The sequence below is a fragment of the Centruroides vittatus genome, unplaced genomic scaffold (assembly GCF_030686945.1).
Source record: "Centruroides vittatus isolate TY-2023 unplaced genomic scaffold, ASM3068694v2 contig_79, whole genome shotgun sequence".
NCBI lineage: Eukaryota > Metazoa > Arthropoda > Arachnida > Scorpiones > Buthidae > Centruroides > Centruroides vittatus.
Window position 1 is genome coordinate 48,818 of NW_027122509.1, and position 20,488 is coordinate 69,305.

The window sequence follows — 20,488 nt, forward strand, 5'->3', positions numbered from 1 at the left end:
AATACATCAGTTCTTTTTCTGTTTTCATTAATATTTTCTTGCAACAGTTTTACCATGTGATCCTGATGCTCTGCATCAGCTTTAACTTTTTTCTTTTGATTGCTCAAGATTTCTTAAACCCATTCTGGTATCGTTTTTTTTTCTTTATTTTTTCTTCTCTTTTATTGTGTGATAAACTGTAAAGAATAAAGAATGTTATAATAAACATTATAAATAAAAGCTTAATTATAAATGATGAAAATTGCTCACCTAATTTCAGAAATTAATTTGTTTTCTTTTGTTTCATTTTCATTGTTGTGTGTCATATTAGCAAAAGAATTTATGAGCTCTGAGACCGGTACTATCGTTCCTGTTTTTTCCAGTATATCATTTAAAAGTTGAAAATATGGCCAAGATATTTGACCTCTTCCAGTTAAATTGTTGTTGTCCATAACTTTTTTATATGTTACACCTACATTGCTCCTTTCAGAGGCAATACAATCCTTTCAGAAGCAATGCAATTGCTCAGTATGTGCTTAACACTTACAGTACAGTTGCAATACTGACACACAGGCTAATCATCACATTTCAGAAGGTATTGATAAGTAAGTCGAGTGTGTCCAATTCTCAAACGAGTAAGAATGACCTCAGATCTCCGGTCATAAGGTTTCTTCTGTGTCCAATTTTCTATCATAGGTTTGATCTCATGTAGTTTATTGTGAACTTGTGAGTTCCACACATTTTGCCATCTCTCCGCTAGTCGTTTTTTAACAACTAGCTTCAAGTCACCTCCTTCAATGAACATTGTATGCTGAGAAGGACTTGCTGACTTTGCAGCTGCATCAGCTTCTTCATTTCCTCTTATACCTACATGGCCTGGGACCCAACAAAATTTTATAGAGAAATTCCTCGCAAAAAGATGGCAAATCAGCTTACAAATTTTATTCACTATGGAGTAAGAACTAAATTCATACACGATCAAAGCCTGGCGTGCACTAACTGAGTCAGTGTAAATCACGCAGCAACGATAACCTTTCCTATTTATATACTTTAGGGCTAAATAAACAGCCTGCAACTCCGCAGTAAAAATGGAAGAATTCGGTGCTATTTGTTCTGCCACAATTTCATCCTGGCAAACAAAGGCTAAACCAACATAGTTATCCGATTTAGATCCACCGGTGTATATAAAAATTAAATTCCTGTCACAATGTTAAATTTCTGCAAAGTGCTGTCTATAGACATAGTCTGTAATGGTTTCTTTTGGAAACTGCTTTAAGCTTAAATCAACATATATCACTGAGATTAACCAAGGTAAAATACTATTAACCTCAACCTGTGAAATGTTGCTTGTGTCCAGGTCAATCGTGCTGCTTACATTCTCCATTCTTATGTCGAATGTAGGGACACTACTTGAACAAGCTGCAAATAGTCTTTTCAGCTGAGTATCTGAACAATCAGCTAACAGTTTATTCTGAGATCTCTGTTTAATATAATAAAAAAGAGACAACTGTTCTCTCCTAAGACATAGTAAAGGCTCGTGAGCATCCACATACAAACTTTGTACAGGAGAAGTTCGAAAAGCACCAGTGCACAAACGCGATGCTTGATGGTGGATTGGATCCCGCATCCGAAGAGTAGATTCTCGTGCAGAGCCATACACAATGCATCCATAGTCCAGCTTAGAGCGGACAAGGGCCCTATAAATCCTAAGCATAGAACATTTGTCTGCTCCCCAGGATGAGCAGCACAGTACCATTAATAAGTTCAGAGCTTTTAAACATCTACTCTTCAAATTATGCAAGTGTGGCAAGAACGTCAATTTATGGTTGAACACAACACCAAAAAAATAGCCTCGTTGACCATTGGAATTTTCACTCCATTTAAGTATATTTCAGGATCCAGGTGCAATCCACGCCTTCAACAAAAGTGGATGCATGAAGTCTTCTCTACGTTAACAGTGGTGATATTCGAAATATTTAACAAAGGGTTCGCTAACAAAAAATTTTTCGTTATGACTCGCACACGTCTAACAACTAACTGGCTTCCCCCCCCCTGGAACCGGCTCATGCTCCGAGCAGTGGCGTAGCGTAGTGGGGGCGGCAGGAGCAACACGCCCCAAGCGCCACTTTTAGGGGGCGGCAAAATTTCACAATAAAAATATCTTGTAAAAATTTAAACCTGTACAATACACAATGATGATGATTGTTCTTGCTACAAAGTTCTTTAGAATTACTGTATACTTTAGTCTTTTAAAGTGAGATACCTGAATAAGAAGGCGGGCGGCCCCCGACCCACGCTACGCCACTAACTCCGAGCAGTTTTCTCAAAAAGTATGAATGATCTCAGGCTCTAGTTTAGTAATGTTACAGAGTATAATACGTATATTTTATGATATTTTTTAAAAGAAACAAAACCGCTGAGAAATGTTACGTGTGTTTAACAAGATTCGGAAAACTTTGAAAATATCAACAACGGGTTCGACCAAACCTGTGCAAACCCGCTGAATATCACCACTGCTCCCATACCAATTGTCTATGCAATTTAAAAAGGTTTGCAGTTGTCTCTCAATAAAACTCATATTACTAGACTGGCAGGAGATCTGAAAGTCATCCATATACAGAGTGTTTCACACTGGGAGGGAGACAGTTAGTTATACTGTTAATTTTAATTAGGAACAGAGTCACACTCAAAATAGAACCTTGAGGAACACCTTCTTGTGTGTAAGGCCTAGATATAGTTGTGCCCATCCTGACATATAATCTTCGATTCCGTAGTAAGTTTTTTATAAAAATTGGCAAATTACCCTGCAATCCGAATTGGTGCAGATCACTGAGTATTTCATATCGCCAGCAGCGATCATAGGCCTTCTCTATATCGAAAAACACAGACACAAAGTGCTGTCGCCTAATAAACACTTCGCGTATAGATGTTTCTAAGCTTACTAAATTGTCTGTGGTACTTCTGTTCCTACGAAATCCGCTCTGATGTGGAGAAAAGTAGCTCTCTTCCTCTAAGAGAAACATCACACGTCTGTTTATCATTCTCTCGAAAAGTTTACAAAAACAACTCGTAAGGGAGATTGGTCTGTAAGTGAAAGGATTCTTGTAGTCTTTGCCTGGTTTGGAAACGGGAATAATTATTGATAGCCTCCAAGAGTCAGGGAAAGTATGTTCTGTCCATATTCTGTTAAACAAAAGATTCAAAACATTTCCAAGAGAATTGTCTGACAGATTTTTAATCATACTGTAGTGGATTTTATCCGGGCCTACAGCAGTACTCCCCGAGCAAGAAATCGCTGTATGTAATTCAACTCTGGTAAATGGCATAATATATTCTTCATTACATGAATAGAAGAAATTTAAACTTTGTTTTTCTCTTTGACCTTTATAAGCTTAAAAATTCCTTGTGTACATTGTATTGCTGGATGACGAAGGAAACGTTTCACCCAACAAATCAGCAATACCCTGTATATCGCTGATTATTGTGCCATTATTTTCCAGCATGGACAGTGTGTGGAAAACATATTTCCCATTAATTTTATTGATTTTATCCAAGACTGCTTTTGATCTAGTGGAAGATGTTATGCTAGAAACATACTTCCTCCAAGAATCCCTTTGGCTTTGCCTCCTTATTTTCCTGGCATTAGCCTTTGGTTTTTTAAAAGCAATCAAATTGTTAGCAGTGGGGTATCTTCTGAAAATCCCCGATGCTTTCTTTTGGTTTTTAAATGCTGCCTCGCAATTCTGATCCCACCATGGTTTCGGATGCTTTGGATATCTGGTTGAAGTTTTTCCCATTGTTTTTTCAGCTGCCTGAATAATACTGGAAGTGACAACTTCTACTGCATCATTGATATCAGCAGTATTGACCATTTCCTCAGTGATGTTAGCCGAAAAAAAAAAAGCAGGCCAATCTGCCGTTTCAAGTTTCCAGCGTGGTGGACGGGCTGTTTCACAGCTTTCTCTGCCTTGGTTGGTTGGTTGGTTGGTTAAAGTTTATTGGCACAAGGGCCACATAGGCCAAGCTGCGCCACAACATACGGTATATATATGTACATAAATAACAATAAAAATGAACAAAACAAAAAACAAAAACCAATAACAAAAATATACAACAGTTAAACTGTGTATAACAACAACATGTATATGGATATAAATAAATAAATAATTAAATTTCTTTATAAATATTTGTAACTTTTAGAAAGTTCAATAATTTATCAACACTTGGCCTCTGGCCCAAAATCTCGTTAAAACTTGCATTTCCAAAATGCTGCCTACGAATCCGTTCAGAGGCGATGCAATTGCTCAGTATGTGCTTAACACTTACAGCACAGTTGCAATACTGACATACAGGCTGGTCATCACCCTTCAAAAGGTATTGATGAGTCAGTCGAGTATGTCCAATTCTCAAACGAGTAAGAATGACCTCAGATCTCCTGTCATAAGGTTTCTTCTGTGTCCAATTTTCTATCACAGGTTTGATCTCGTGTAGTTTATTGTGGACTTGTTCATTCCACACATTTTGCCATCTCTCCTCTAGTCGTTTTTTAACAACTAGCTTCAAGTCACCTCCTTCAATATGCATTGTATGCTGAGAAGGACTTGCTGACTTTGCAGCTGCATCAGCTTCTTCATTCCCTCTTATACCTACATGGCCTGGGACCCAACAAAATTTTATAGAGAAATTCCTCGCAAAAAGATGGCAAATCAGCTTACGAATTTTAATCACTATGGAGTGAAAACTAGGTTCATACGAGATCAAAGCCTGAAGTGCACTAACTGAGTCAGTGTAAATCACGCAGCAACGATGACCTTTCCTATTTATATACTTTAGGGCTAAATAAATAGCCTGCAACTCCGCAGTAAAAATGGAAGAATTCGGTGCTATTTGTTCTGCCACGATTTCATCCTGGCAAACAAAGGCTAAGCCAACATAGTCATCCGATTTAGATCCATCGGTGTATATAGGAATTAAATTCCTGTCACGATGTTGAATTTCTGCGAAGTGCTGTCTATAAACGTAGTCTGGGGTGGTTTCTTTTAGAAACTGCTTTAAGCTTAAATCAACGTTTATCACAGGAATTGACCAAGGTGATATATTATCGACCTCGACCTGCGAAATGTTGCTTGTGTCCAGGTCAATCGTGCTGCTTACATTCTCCATTCTTATGTCAAATGTAGGGACACTACTTGGGCGAGCTGCAAATAATCTCCTCAGCTGACTATCTGAACAATCAGCTAAAAGTTTATTTTGAGATCTCTGTTTAATGTAATAAAAAAGAGACAACTGTTCTCTCCTAAGAGATAGTGGAGGCTCATGAGCATCCACATACAAACTTTGTACAGGAGAAGTTCGAAATGCACCAGTGCACAAACGCAATGCTTGATGGTGGATTGGATCCAGCATCCGAAGAGTAGATTCTCGTGTAGAGCCATACACAATGCATCCATAGTCCAGCTTAGAGCGAACAAGGGCCCTATAAATCCTGAGCATAGAACATTTGTCTGCTCCCCAGGATGAGCAGCACAATACCTTTAATAGGTTTAAAGCTTTTAAACATCTACTCTTCAAATTGCGCAAGTGTGGTAAGAACGTCAATTTATGGTCAAACACGACACCCAAAAATTTTGCTTCGTTGACCATTGGGATTTTAACCCCATTTAGGTGAATTTCAGGGTCCAGGTGCAAACCACGCCTTCGGCAAAAGTGGATGCACGAGGTCTTCTCTACGTTAAAACTGAAACCGTTGGTCTTGGACCAATTGTCTATTCGATTTAAGGAGGTTTGCAGTTGTCTCTCAATAAAACCCATGTTACTAGACTGACAGGAAATCTGAAAGTCATCCACATACAGAGAGTGTTTCACACTGGGAGGGAGACAGTTAGTTATACTGTTAATTTTTATTAGGAACAGAGTTACACTCAAAATAGAACCTTGAGGGACACCCTCTTCTTGTGTGAAAGGCCTAGACAAAGTGTTGCCCATCCTGACTTGGAATCTTCGATTCTGTAGGAAGTTTTTTATAAAAATTGGCAAATTACCCCGCAATCCAAATTTGTGCAGATCACGGAGTATCCCGTATCGCCAGCAGCGATCATAGGCCTTCTCTATATCAAAAAACACAGACACTAAGTGCTGTCGTCTTACAAACGCTTCGCGTATAGATGTTTCAAGGTTTACTAGATTGTCTGTGGTACTTCTGTTCCTACGAAATCCACTCTGATGTGGTGAAAAGTAGTTCTTTTCCTCTAGGAGGAACATCAGGCGTCTGTTTACCATTCTCTCGAAAAGTTTGCAGAGACAACTAGTCAGAGAAATTGGTCTATAATTAGAGGGATTCTTGCAGTCTTTACCTGGCTTGGGAATGGGAATTATGATAGATAGCCTCCAAGAGTCAGGAAAAGTATGTTCTGTCCATATTCTGTTGAACAGATTCAGAAGGTTACTAAGGGAATTGTCTGACAGATTTTTAATCATGCTGTAATGAATTTTATCCGGCCCTACAGCAGTATTCCCCGAGCGAGAGATTGCTGTACATAGTTCTATTCTGCTGAATGGCACATTATATTCCTCATTAGATGGAGAGTGAAAGTTTAGATATTGTTTTTCACTTTGGACTTTATAAGCCTGGAAATTTGTTGTATACATAATATTGCTGGATGAAGACGAAAATGTTTCACCCAACAAATCAGCAATACCTTTTATGTCACTGATTATTGTGCCATTATTTTCCAGCATGGACAGAGAGTGAGAAGCATATTTCCCGTTAATTTTATGGATTTTATCCCAGACTGCTTTTGAGCTGGTGGAAGATGTTATGCTAGAAACATACTTTCTCCAGGAATCCCTTTGGCTTTGCCTCCTTATTTTTCTGGCATTTGCCTTTGCTTTTTTAAAAGCTATCAAATTCTCAGCAGTGGGGTATCTTCTGAAAATCCCCCATGCTTTCTTTTGTTTTTTAAATGCTGCCTCACAATTCTGATCCCACCATGGTTTCGGATGTTTTGGATATCTGGTTGACGTTTTCCCCATTGTTTTTTCGGCTGCCTGAATAATACTGGAAGTGACAACTTCTACTGCATCATTGATATCGGCAGTATTGACCATTTCCTCAGTGATGTTAGCCAAAGAGGAAAATGCAGGCCAATCTGCCGTTTCAAATTTCCAGCGTGGTGGACGGGCTGTTTCACAGCTTCCTCTGCCTCTATATTTTAAAAATATTGGGAAGTGGTCACTGAAAAGTGGATTAGATCCAACCTCCCATGTAAACGCTGAAAACAGATTTGGACTAGCTAATGTCAAATCAATGGCAGTGAATGTTCTTGTTGGGGCGTGGAAGTATGTCACTTCTCCAGTATTAAATAAATACAGTTGGTGATTACCTATGAATCTTTCAATGGCTCTGCCTCGACAATTGATGTCGTGACTGCCCCACATTGGATTGTGGCCATTGAAATCACCAAGTAGTATAAACGGAGTCGGCAGTTGTTCAACCAAGTCATCCAATTCATCCTCATTGACTCTGACATCTGGTGGCAAGTATATGGAACAAACTGTGACAGTTACTCCAATTGAAATTCTGACTGCCACAGCTTGCAGCTCTGTTCTTATTTGTACCGGTAAGGAAGGGATGCAATTTGAAACCAGTACAGCCACACCTCCACTGGCGCGAGTGTGGCTATCATCATCCTTACGGTAAAGATTAAATCCTTTTAAAGTAATTTTTTCTCCAGGTTTTAGATGTGTTTCCTGGAGTGCCACGCAGAGAGATGTGGTAGATGATGTCAAATGTTTAACGTCAGAAAAGTTGTTGCGGAAACCACGACAGTTCCATTGGATTATTTTATAATCCATTATGTGGTTGAGGCAGCATTCTTTGTAAAAGTATCCCTCTTTAGTTTTACAGCCGATTTGCCTTTTGGAGGCGAGTTTGGTGGTGTAACCACCTTATTAGTCTCCTCATCTGAGAAGTCAGAGAACTCACTCATAGACTGAGTCTCTGATCTTTTAGATTTAGAGAGGGCTGATTTTAATTTTTGTTTGTTCAGTGGGTTCTTATTAGCTTTTTTAGAACCCACATTTCTGGTTACTATCCCTGCTTTAGGTAGGGGTGTTTTTTTCTTTATATTCTCTTTTACTTCTGTATCTGTAGATTGAGTTAACAAGCATCTAGCATGGCGAGTAAAAGATTCATTTGGTGAAACGGAAATTTCTGTCTGAACCGCACATGTCTTTGTGGACTTCAAAACAGAAGCAAATGTCTTTTGTTGTAATGATGCACTTTGAGTGACCATGCGCCGAGCCTCTGGGTAAGGTATGTTGTTAACTGTTTTTAGGCGTTGAATTTCTTTTTCTCTTTGCCATGCAGGGCATTTCCGAGAATAGGCTGGATGGGCATCTTTACAGTTCACACAGTGTGGAGTACTTTTACATTCAGTACTGTTGTGGCCTTCAGTTCCACACTGTGCACATAAGCTTTTGCCTCGGCAGGAGGTCTGGGAATGTCCAAATCGCTGGCATTTGAAACAACGCAGCGGATTTGGAACGTATGGTCGAACTGGGCATCGAAGATATCCCGCAGTAACGAATGATGGCAATGTTGGCTTTCCGAAAGTGAGAATCAAATGTTTAGTCGGTATCAGCTTGCCATCACGACGAATGGAGATGCGTCGAACGGCAGTGACACCTTGATCTGCAAGACCGATCTGGATGTCTGCTTCATCTTCAGACATCAGATCGACCTCAGATATCACACCACGTGACGAGTTCAAACTTGTGTGTGGTGTGATTGTGACATTTATGTCTCCTAGAGATTTAGTCTTTAAAAGCTTTGCTGATTGTTGAGGAGAAGCTGCCTCAACGAGTAAATCTCCTGACCTCAATTTTTGGATTTTTTTAAGATGCCCAATGGTTGATTCAAATAATTTTTGAATCAAAAAGGGGGAACGTTTAGACAGAGATGTTTCTCCCGTAGCATGAACAATAAGGTAGGCTGGTTGGTTAACAGAAGTAAAGTCACTTGGTGGTGATGCTTTGGTACCTAATGTTTTAGATTGTAGTGGATCCATATTGAAAAAGTAATATTCAGCTCCCGGTGACCCCACCCACCATGGGGTCCAACAAGGGGATGCCGTCACATGGGAGACTCCCATAGACCGTCACACCAGGGTTTCCCAGGAGCTATACCCTCACAATGCAGTCAAGAAGAGCACATCTTGTCTGACGTGTCTGCCCGGTCTGCATCGATCGGTTGACTCCAAGCCGAGGTCAACAATGACTCAACGACCAGCCGATTGACTCAAACAAAGCCTGATTTGAGCCTCCCGTTTATCCGAAGCAGGGGCCAAAGCAGTGTGTTGGGGACGTTATGTTGCCCCTCAACTACCAGGATCCCCCTTTCCGGCATACGGGCCACCACGCACGGCAAACACGTGGGTGGGCGTTCAGATCCCAGGGATGGTAAAGAAGAGTTACTAAACCATCTCTGGGAGGTCCCCTCACCACGGACAGGAACCCACATCGAGGGGCTCTGCCTTGGTATTTTAGAAATATTGGGAAGTGGTCACTGGAAAGTGGATTAGATCCAACCTCCCATATAAACGCTGAAAACAGATTTGGGGTTGCTAATGATAGATCAATGGCAGTGAATGTTCTTGTTGGGGCGTGGAAGTATGTCACTTCTCCAGTAATAAATAAATATAGTTGGTGATTACCTATGAATCTTTCGATGACTCTGCCTCGACAGTTGATATCGTGACTGCCGCACATTGGATTGTGACCACTGAAATCACCAAGTAAAAGGAAAGGAGTTGGCAGCTGTTCAACAAAGGCATCCAATTCATCGTCATTGACTCTGACATCTGGTGGCAAGTATATGGAACAAACTGTGACAGTAACGCCCATAGATATTCTGACTGCCACAGCTTGCAGCTCTATTGTTATTTGTACCGGAAAGGACGGGATGCGGTTTGAAACCGGTACAGCCACACCTCCACTGGCGCGGGTGTGGCTGTCGTCATCTTTACGGTAAAGATCAAATCCTTTTAAAGAAATTCTTTCTCCAGGTTATAGATGTGTTTCCTGGAGTGCCATGCAGAGAGATGAAATAGAGTATGTCAGGTGTTTAACGTCAGAAAAGTTGTTGCAAAAACCACGACAGTTCCATTGGATTATTTTATAATCCATTATGTGTTTGAGGTAGCATTCTTTGCGAGGGTATCCCTCTTTAATTTAACAGGGAATCTCTCTTTTGGAGGTGACTTTGGTTTTGTAACCTCCGAATTAGTCTCTTCATCAGAAAAGTCCGAGAACTCACTCATAGACTGAGTCTCTGACTTTTTAGCTGATTTAGAGAGGGCAACTTTTACTTTTTGCTTGTTAAGTGGGTTTTTATTGGCCTTTTTTGAACCCACATTTCTTGTTATTACCCCTGTTTTAGGTAGGGGTGTCTTGGTCTTCTTGCTCTCCTTTTCTGGTGTTTGGGTAGATGGCAGTATTAAACATTTCGCATGGCGAGTAAAGGATTCACTTGGAGAGAGAGAGATATCTGTTTGAACTGCACAAGTGTTTGTGAATTTCAAGACAGCAGCATAGGTCTTCTGCTTCAGTGGTGCACTTGAAGTGACCATGCAGCGAGCCTCTGGGTATGGTAGGTTGTTGACTGTTTTCACTCGCTGGATCTCTTTCTCTCTCTGCCATGCAGGGCATTTTCGGGAGTAGGCAGGATGGGCATCCTTGCAGTTTACACAGCATGGGGTAGTTTTACATTCGGTACTCTCGTGACCTTCTGTCCCACACTGTGCGCATACGCTTTTCCCTTGGCAAGATGTTTGTGAATGTCCAAATTGCTGGCATTTAAAGCAACGCAGTGGATTTGGGACATATGGGCGAACTGGGCAGCGCAGATAACCGGCTGTAATAACAGATGGCAAAGTTGGTTTATTAAATGTCAAAATAAGGTGTTTCGTGGGAATCAACTTGCCATCCCGACGAATGGAAATGTGTCGGACAGCAGTAACACCTTGGTCTGAAAAACCGATCTGGATATCTGATTCATCTTCAGACATCAGATCGATCTCAGATATAACACCACGTGATGAGTTCAAACTCATGTGTGGTGTAATAGTGACCTCTATGTCTCCCAATGTCTTTGTTGACGAAAGTTTTGCCGACTGTTGAAGTGAAATTGTCTCTAAAAGTAAATCCCCTGATCTTAATTTTTGAATTTTTTTCAAATGTCTAATGGATGATTCAAACAATTTTTGTATTAAAAAAGGAAAACGTTTAGAGAGAGGTGTTTCACTGATAGCGTGAACTATAAAATAAGTCGGTTGGTTAAATAAATTTTCATGCTTTGGTGATAATTTTTCTGTACTCTGATGCTTGGTGGTTTTTAGATCCATATTTAAAATTAAATATTCAGCTCCTAGTGACCCCACCCACCATGGGGCCCAACGAGGGGATGCCGTCACATGGGAGACTCCCATAGACCGTCATACCAGGGTTTCCCAAGAGCTATACCCTCACAATACAGTCGAGAAGAGCACATCTTGTCTGACATGTCCACCCGGTCTGCATCGATCAGTTGACTCCAAGCCGAGGTCAACAATGACTCAACAACCAGCCGATTGACTCAAACGGAGCCTGATTTCAGCCTCCCGTTTATCCGAAGCAGGGGCCAAAGCAGTGTGTTGGGGACGTTATGTTGCCCCTCAACTACCAGGATCCCCCTTTCCGGCATACGGGACACCACGCACGGCAAACACGTGGGTGGGCGTTCAGATCCCAGGGATGGTAAAGAAGAGTTACTAAACCATCTCTGGGAGGTCCCCTCACCACAAACAGGAACCCACATCGAGGGGTTAGATTTAGAGAAAGCTACTTTTACTCTCTGTTTGTTTAGTGGGTTCTTAGCAGCCTTTTTAAAACCCAGGTTTCTTGTTGTGACCCCTGTTTTAGGTAGGGGTGTTTTTGCTTTTACATTCTCTTTTTCTGGTGTTTCTTTTGTTGGGATCAATAGACATTTCACATGGCAAGTAAGAGATTCTGTTGAAGAAACTGAAATATCCATTTGGACTTCACATGTCTTTGTGGATTTCAAAACAGCTGCAAATGTTTTTTGTTTCAATGGTGCACTTGAAGTGACCATGTGCCGAGCCTCTGGGTAAAGTATGTTGCTAACTGTTTTTACTCATTGGATTTCTTTCTCTCTCTGCCATGCAGGGCATTTCCAAAAGTAGGCAGGATGGGCATCTTTGCAATTCACACAGCATGGAGTATTGGAACACTCAGTGCTCTGGTGACCTTCAGTTCCACACTGTGCACATATGTTCTTTCCTCGACAGGATGTTTGAGAATGTCCAAACTGCTGGCATTTGAAGCAGCGCAGTGGGTTTGGAATATATGGTCGAACTGGGCATCGAAGATATCCCGCAGTCACGAATGATGGCAATGTCGGCTTTCCGAAAAAGAGAATAAGATGTTTAGTTCGTATCAACTTGCCATCACGACAAATGAAGATGCATCGGACAGCAATGACACCTTGATCTGCAAGACCGATCTGAATATCTGATTCATCTTCAGACATCAGATCGATCTCGGATATCACACCACGTGATGAGTTCAAACTTGCGTGTGGTGTGATGGTGACTGTTATGTCTCCTAGAGATGTCATTTTTAAAAGCTTTGCTGACTGTTGAGAGAAGGCTGCTTCTATCAGTAAGTCCCCTGACCTCAACTTTTGTATTTTCTTTAAATTCCCGATAGTTGATTCAAACAACTTTTGAATTAGGAAAGGGGAACTCTTGGATATAGGTTTTTCAGTAGTACTATGTACTATTAGGTAGGTTAATTGGTTAGATGAACTGACCTCCTTTGCTGGTAATACATCAGTCTTTGTAATTTTTGATTTTGTTGAATCCATGTTTAAAAATAACTATTCAGCTCCTAGTGACCCCATCCACCATGGGGCCCAATAAGGGGATGCCGTCACATGGGAGACTCCCATAGACCATCACACCAGGGTTTCCCAGGAGCTATACCCTCACAATGCAGTCAGGAAAAGCACATCTTGCCTGACGTGTCCGCCCGGTCTGCATCGATCAATTGACTCCAAGCCGAGGTCAACAATGACTAAACGACCAGCCGATTGACTCAAACAAAGCCTGATTTGAGCCTCCCGTTTATCCGAAGCAGGGGCCAAAGCAGTGTGTTGGAGATGTTATGTTGCCCCTCAAGTACCAGGATCCCCCTTTCCGGCATACAAGACACCACGCACGGCAAACACGTGGGTGGGCGTTCAGATCCCAGGGATAATAAAGAAGGGTTACTAAACCATCTCTGGGAGGTCCCCTCACCATGGACAGGAACCCACGTCAAAGGGTGTGATTACCTATGAATCTTTCAATGGCTCTGTCTCGACAATTGATGTCGTGATTGCCCCACATTGGATTGTGGCCATTGAAATCACAGAGTAAAAGGAATGGAGTTGGCAGCTGTTCAACCAAGGCATCCAATTCATCGTCATTGACTCTGACATCTGGTGGCAAGTATATGGAACAAACTGTGACAGTAACGCCCATAGATATTCTGACTGCCACAGCTTGCAGCTCTATTGTTATTTGTACCGGAAAGGACGGGATGCGGTTTGAAACCGGTACAGCCACACCTCCACTGGCGCGGGTGTGGCTGTCGTCATCTTTACGGTAAAGATCGAATCCTTTTAAAGAAATTCTTTCTCCAGGTTATAGATGTGTTTCCTGGAGTGCCATGCAGAGAGATGAGGTAGAGTATGTCAGGTGTTTAACGTCAGAGAAGTTGTTGCGGAAACCACGACAGTTCCATTGGATTATTTTATAATCCATTATGTGTTTGAGGTAGCATTCTTTGCGAGGGTATCCCTCTTTAATTTAACAGGGAATCTCTCTTTTGGAGGTGACTTTGGTTTTGTAACCTCCGAATTAGTCTCTTCATCAGAAAAGTCAGAGAACTCACTCATAGACTGAGTCTCTGATCTTTTAGATTTAGAGAGGGCTGATTTTAAGTTTTGTTTGTTGAGTGGGTTCTTATTAGCTTTTTTAGAACCCACATTTCTGGTTACTATCCCTGCTTTAGGTAGGGGTGTTTTTTTCTTTATATTCTCCTTTACTTCTGTATCTGTAGATTGAGTTAAGAAGCATCTAGCATGGCGAGTGAGAGATTCATTTGGTGAAACGGAGATGTCTGTCTGAACCCCACATGTCTTTGTGGACTTCAAAACAGAAGCAAATGTCTTTTGTTGTAATGATGCACTTTGAGTGACCATGCGCCGAGCCTCTGGGTAAGGTATGTTGTTAACTGTTTTTAGGCGTTGAATTTCTTTTTCTCTTTGCCATGCAGGGCATTTCCGGGAATAGGCGGGATGGGCATCCTGGCAGTTCACACAGTGTGGAGTACTTTTACATTCAGTACTGTTGTGGCCTTCAGTTCCATACTGTGCACATAAGCTTTTGCCTCGGCAGGAAGTCTGGTAATGTCCAAATCGCTGGCATTTGATACAACGCAGCGGATTTGGAACGTATTGTCAAACTGGGCATCAAAGATATCCCACAGTAACGAATGATGGCAATGTCGGCTTTCCGAAAGAGAGAATAAGATGTTTAGTTCGTATCAACTTGCCATCATGACGGATGAAGATGCATCGGACAGCAATGACACCTTGATCTGCAAGACCGATCTGAATATCTGATTCATCTTCAGACATCAGATCGATCTCGGATATCACACCACGTGATGAGTTCAAACTTGCGTGTGGTGTGATGGTGACTGTTATGTCTCCTAGAGATGTCATTTTTAAAAGCTTTGCTGACTGTTGAGAAGAGGCTGCTTCTATTAGTAGGTATCCTGACCTCAATTTTTGTATTTTCTTTAAATGTCCAATAGTTGATTGAAACAACTTTTGAATTAGGAAAGTAGAACACTCACCCCCATATTCACGAACGCGAGTTAAACAGAGAGTTGACGAACTCGAGTTTAGATGTAACTCGAAGTCAGATTACGAGTTACTCCTCTTTCGTATTCAGATAAAAAGTTAACTCTAGAGTTTCGCTACTCTAGAGTTAATATTTAAAAACAATCCTGCGTTCGAGATTAAACAAGTTTTCTTTTGTAAGCAGCGTCTTGATTGGTTGAAAGCAAACACGTGTAGAAAATGGCGGAAAGTCAAACGGATAACGGTGCACGCCGCAATTTTACTAATTTTGAAAAAGAGATACTACTGGAATTAGTGGAAAAATACAAATCAATAATTGAGAACGAAAAAACAAACGCTGTTTCTTCAAAACAGAAGAGGAGTACCTGGGAGGTATTAACCGAGGAATTTAATGGAATCCCGGGCGTCACGAGTAGAAAAAGTAAGCAGCTATGGGACTGCTATAAAAACTTAAAAAAAAAGCTGTAAAAGAACAGTCCCAGAAAAAAGCCGAATTATTTAAGACAGGAAAATGATTTCCTCCTGTCTTAAATAATTCGGACGTTATGGCTGAAAAACTCCTATCGATGGGCGTTTTAACTCAGCCTTTACATAATGACTTCGATAGTGATGCCCAACCTAATACAAGTAAGTATTAAGGCATTATAATTTATAATTTTTTAAAATTTGAATTAATTAGTAATATATTTTAATAGCAGAGATAGCTACAACTTCTGTAGGAAATGTTCACGATACATCTGATGTATCTGCATCTGAAGTAAGTCGATGTTTATTTAGTTATCAATAAATTATAATACTTAAATGACAATTGTGCAAATATTTATAGTATACATGAAAATACTTCCTATATTAAGTCTACTTCACTGTACAATACATAATAAGAATATACATACATTTTATGTATAAATTACATCTATAATTTAAACTATATCATGTAATTTAAATGTAAAACTATAATATTTATAGTATATATATTTAATAATAATATATATTATTAAATATATGAATTGTATGAAAGTATATATAATATATATATGAGTTTTATGAAAGTTTATACTGTATATACTAGGGTAGATGTACCAGTTTTGGCCAGTGTACCAGTTCTGGCCAGAAAACAAATTTAACTTAAAAATATAATCACCCACATATTCAAATCTGTCCAATGAAACAAACTTCTATTGTTAACTGTTCATACAGTTAACAATAAAAGTTTGTTTCATTTGTGATTATATTTTTAAGTTAAATTTGTTTTCTGGCCAGAAGTGGTACTACACTGGCCAAAACTGGTACATCTATCCTATTCAAATTGTGTACATCTTAATACTTTGAAATATTGTTATAAGTTACACATTGTTTCATTTAACATTTCATTCATAAATCAAAAAAGTCTAGATTATTTTCAGTTACAAATGTCTTGCAAGTTTTAAAAGAACTAGTATTAATATTAGTAGTTAGTAATATAGTTTTAATGCCAAGTTCACATATTCAATTATCAAATAACATAATTTTTTATCTTGCAGGTTTCAGTTAACACCACAGTTAACAGAAATTACAAATGTAATGGCCATTGAAGTTATTGAACCTGCTGCAGATTTTTATACTCAAAATATTGATAATCAGCAGGTAAATCTTAAAAATAATTATATTCCATAAAAATACTGTTTTACCTTATAATGAAATAATTACCTTTCAATCAGAGTTCCACTAAAAAGAAAAGGAAACAACCTGAAGCAGCTGAAGCAATCTATGAGCATGCTGGTTGGTTGGTTAGGTTGGTTGGTTGGTTGGTTGGTTGGTTAGTAATAGTTTTTTGGCACAAAGGCAACACAGGCCAAGCTGCGCCACAACACATGGTATAAATAAATACATAAATAAATAACAATAATAAATAAATAAAATAGAACAAAATAAAAAAAAAAAAAACACAGAACCAATAACAAGAATAAATAACAAATGTATATCGTAACAAGGTGTAAATATAAAATAAACAAACAAACAACTAAATCTGTTTATAAATATTTGTAACTTTTAGAAAGTTCAGTAATTTATCAACACTTGGCCTCTGGCCCAAAATCTCGTTAAAACTTGCATTTCCAAAATGCTGCCTACGAATCCGTTCAGAGGCGATGCAATTGCTCAGTATGTGCTTAACACTTACAGAACAGTTGCAATACTGACATACAGGCTGGTCATCACCCTTCAAAAGGTATTGATGAGTCAGTCGAGTATGTCCAATTCTCAAACGAGTAAGAATGACCTCAGATCTCCTGTCATAAGGTTTCTTCTGTGTCCAATTTTCTATCACAGGTTTGATCTCGTGTAGTTTATTGTGGACTTGTGCGTTCCACACATTTTGCCATCTCTCCTCTAGTCGTTTTTTAACAACTAGCTTCAAGTCACCTCCTTCAATATGCATTGTATGCTGAGAAGGACTTGCTGACTTTGCAGCTGCGTCAGCTTCTTCATTCCCTCTTATACCTACATGGCCTGGGACCCAACAAAATTTTATAGAGAAATTCCTCGCAAAAAGATGGCAAATCAGCTTACGAATTTTAATCACTATGGAGTGAAAACTAGGTTCATACGAGATCAAAGCCTGAAGTGCACTAACTGAGTCAGTGTAAATCACGCAGCAACGATGACCTTTCCTATTTATATACTTTAGGGCTAAATGAATAGCCTGCAACTCCGCAGTAAAAATGGAAGAATTCGGTGCTATTTGTTCTGCCACAATTTCATCCTGGCAAACAAAGGCTAAGCCAACATAGTCATCCGATTTAGATCCATCAGTGTATATAGAAATTAAATTCCTGTCACGATGTTGAATTTCTGCGAAGTGCTGTCTATAAACGTAGTCTGGGGTGGTTTCTTTTAGAAACTGCTTTAAGCTTAAATCAACGTTTATCACAGGAATTGACCAAGGTGATATATTATCGACCTCGACCTGCGAAATGTTGCTTGTGTCCAGGTCAATCGTGCTGCTTACATTCTCCATTCTTATGTCAAATGTAGGGACACTACTTGGGCGAGCTGCAAATAATCTCCTCAGCTGACTATCTGAACAATCAGCTAAAAGTTTATTTTGAGATCTCTGTTTAATGTAATAAAAAAGAGACAACTGTTCTCTCCTAAGAGATAGTGGAGGCTCATGAGCATCCACATACAAACTTTGTACAGGAGAAGTTCGAAATGCACCAGTGCACAAACGCAATGCTTGATGGTGGATTGGATCCAGCATCCGAAGAGTAGATTCTCGTGTAGAGCCATACACAACGCATCCATAGTCCAGCTTAGAGCGAACAAGGGCCCTATAAATCCTGAGCATAGAACATTTGTCTGCTCCCCAGGATGAGCAGCACAATACCTTTAACAGGTTTAAAGCTTTTAAACATCTACTCTTCAAATTGCGCAAGTGTGGTAAGAACGTCAATTTATGGTCAAACACGACACCCAAAAATTTTGCTTCGTTGACCATTGGGATTTTAACCCCATTTAGGTGAATTTCAGGGTCCAGGTGCAAACCACGCCTTCGGCAAAAGTGGATGCACGAGGTCTTCTCTACGTTAAAACTGAAACCATTGGTCTTGGACCAATTGTCTATTCGATTTAAGGAGGTTTGCAGTTGTCTCTCAATAAAACCCATGTTACTAGACTGACAGGAAATCTGAAAGTCATCCACATACAGAGAGTGTTTCACACTGGGAGGGAGACAGTTAGTTATACTGTTAATTTTTATTAGGAACAGAGTTACACTCAAAATAGAACCTTGAGGGACACCCTCTTCTTGTGTGAAAGGCCTAGACAAAGTGTTGCCCATCCTGACTTGGAATCTTCGATTCTGTAGGAAGTTTTTTATAAAAATTGGCAAATTACCCCGCAATCCGAATTTGTGCAGATCACGGAGTATCCCGTATCGCCAGCAGCGATCATAGGCCTTCTCTATATCAAAAAACACAGACACTAAGTGCTGTCGTCTAATAAACGCTTCGCGTATAGATGTTTCAAGGTTTAGTAAATTATCTGTTGTACTTCTGTTCCTACGAAATCCACTCTGATGTGGTGAAAAGTAGTTCTTTTCCTCTAGGAGGAACATCAGGCGTCTGTTTACCATTCTCTCGAAAAGTTTGCAGAGACAACTAGTCAGAGAAATTGGTCTATAATTAGAGGGATTCTTGCGGTCTTTACCTGGCTTGGGTATGGGAATAATAATTGATAGCCTCCAAGAGTCAGGAAAATATGTTCTGTCCATATTCTGTTAAACAGATTCAGAAGGTTACTAAGGGAATTGTCTGACAGATTTTTAATCATGCTGTAGTGGATTTTATCCGGACCTACAGCAGTATTCCCCGAGCGAGAGATTGCTGTACATAGTTCTATTCTGCTGAATGGCACATTATATTCCTCATTAGATGGGGAGTGGAAGTTTAGATATTGTTTTTCAGTTTGGACTTTATAAGCCTGAAAATCCCTTGTATACATAATATTGCTGGATGAAGACGAAAATGTTTCACCCAACAAATCAGCAATACCTTTTATGTCACTGATTATTGTGCCATTACTTTCCAGCATGGACAGAGAGTGAGAAGCATATTTTCCATTAATTTTATGGATTTTATCCCAGACTGCTTTTGAGCTGGTGGAAGATGTTATGCTAGATACATACTTCCTCCAAGAATCCCTTTGGCTTTGCCTTCTTATTTTTCTGGCATTAGCCTTTGCTTTCTTAAAAGCAACCAAATTGTTAGCAGTGGGGTATCTTCTGAAAATCCCCCATGCTTTCTTTTGCTTTTTAAATGCTGCCTCGCAATTCTGATCCCACCATGGTTTCGGATGTTTTGGATATCTGGTTGACGTTTTCCCCATTGTTTTTTCGGCTGCCTGAATAATACTGGAAGTGACAACTTCGACTGCATCATTGATATCAGCAGTATTGACCATTTCCTCAGTGACGTTAGCCAAAGAGGAAAAAGCAGGCCAATCTGCCGTTTCAAGTTTCCAGCGTGGTGGACGGGCTGTTTCACAGCTTTCTCTGCCTTGGTATTTTAGAAATATTGGGAAGTGGTCACTGGAAAGTGGATTAGATCCAACCTCCCATATAAACGCTGAAAACAGATTTGGGGTTGCTAATGATAGATCAATGGCAGTGAATGTTCTTGTTGGGGCGTGGAAGTATGTCACTTCTCCAGTATTAAATAAATATAGTTGGTGATTACCTATGAATCTTTCAATGGCTCTGCCTCGACGGTTGATATCGTGACTGCCCCACATTGGATTGTGACCATTGAAATCACCAAGTAAAAGGAAAGGAGTTGGCAGCTGTTCAACCAATGCATCCAATTCATCGTCATTGACTCTGACATCTGGTGGCAAGTATATGGAACAAACTGTGACAGTGACGCCCATAGAAATTCTGACTGCCACAGCTTGCAGCTCTGTTGTTATTTGTACCGGAAAAGACGGGATGCGGTTTGAAACCAGTACAGCCACACCTCCACTGGCGCGGGTGTGGCTGTCGTCATCTTTACGGTAAAGATCGAATCC

At 40.0% G+C, this 20,488-nt stretch overlaps 2 protein-coding genes and 1 long non-coding RNA gene across 3 annotated transcripts; all 3 read right to left on the reverse strand.

Moving 5' to 3' along the window:
• Positions 1-7,832: 7,832 nt before the first annotated feature.
• On the reverse strand, positions 7,833-9,047 carry LOC136981705 (uncharacterized). Its single transcript, XM_067278049.1, has one exon. The coding sequence runs from the start codon at positions 9,045-9,047 to the stop codon at positions 7,833-7,835; it is 1,215 nt and encodes a 404-aa protein (XP_067134150.1).
• A 321-nt stretch (positions 9,048-9,368) lies between these two features.
• Positions 9,369-10,529, reverse strand: LOC136981712 (uncharacterized). The gene is made up of 2 exons (XR_010881762.1): positions 10,108-10,529; positions 9,369-9,512 (listed from the first exon to the last, which is right to left on the reverse strand). It is a non-coding gene; the product is annotated as an uncharacterized lncRNA (long non-coding RNA).
• A 1,640-nt stretch (positions 10,530-12,169) lies between these two features.
• Positions 12,170-12,901, reverse strand: LOC136981706 (uncharacterized). The gene has a single exon (XM_067278050.1). It carries the CDS (start codon positions 12,899-12,901, stop codon positions 12,170-12,172), a length of 732 nt encoding a protein of 243 aa, XP_067134151.1.
• Positions 12,902-20,488: the final 7,587 nt, after the last annotated feature.

Coding starts and splice junctions, on each gene's coding strand:
- LOC136981705 (XM_067278049.1), bottom strand. CDS start 9,047: ATGGATCCACTACAATCTAAAACATTAGGTACCAAAGCATCACCACCA.
- LOC136981706 (XM_067278050.1), bottom strand. CDS start 12,901: ATGGATTCAACAAAATCAAAAATTACAAAGACTGATGTATTACCAGCA.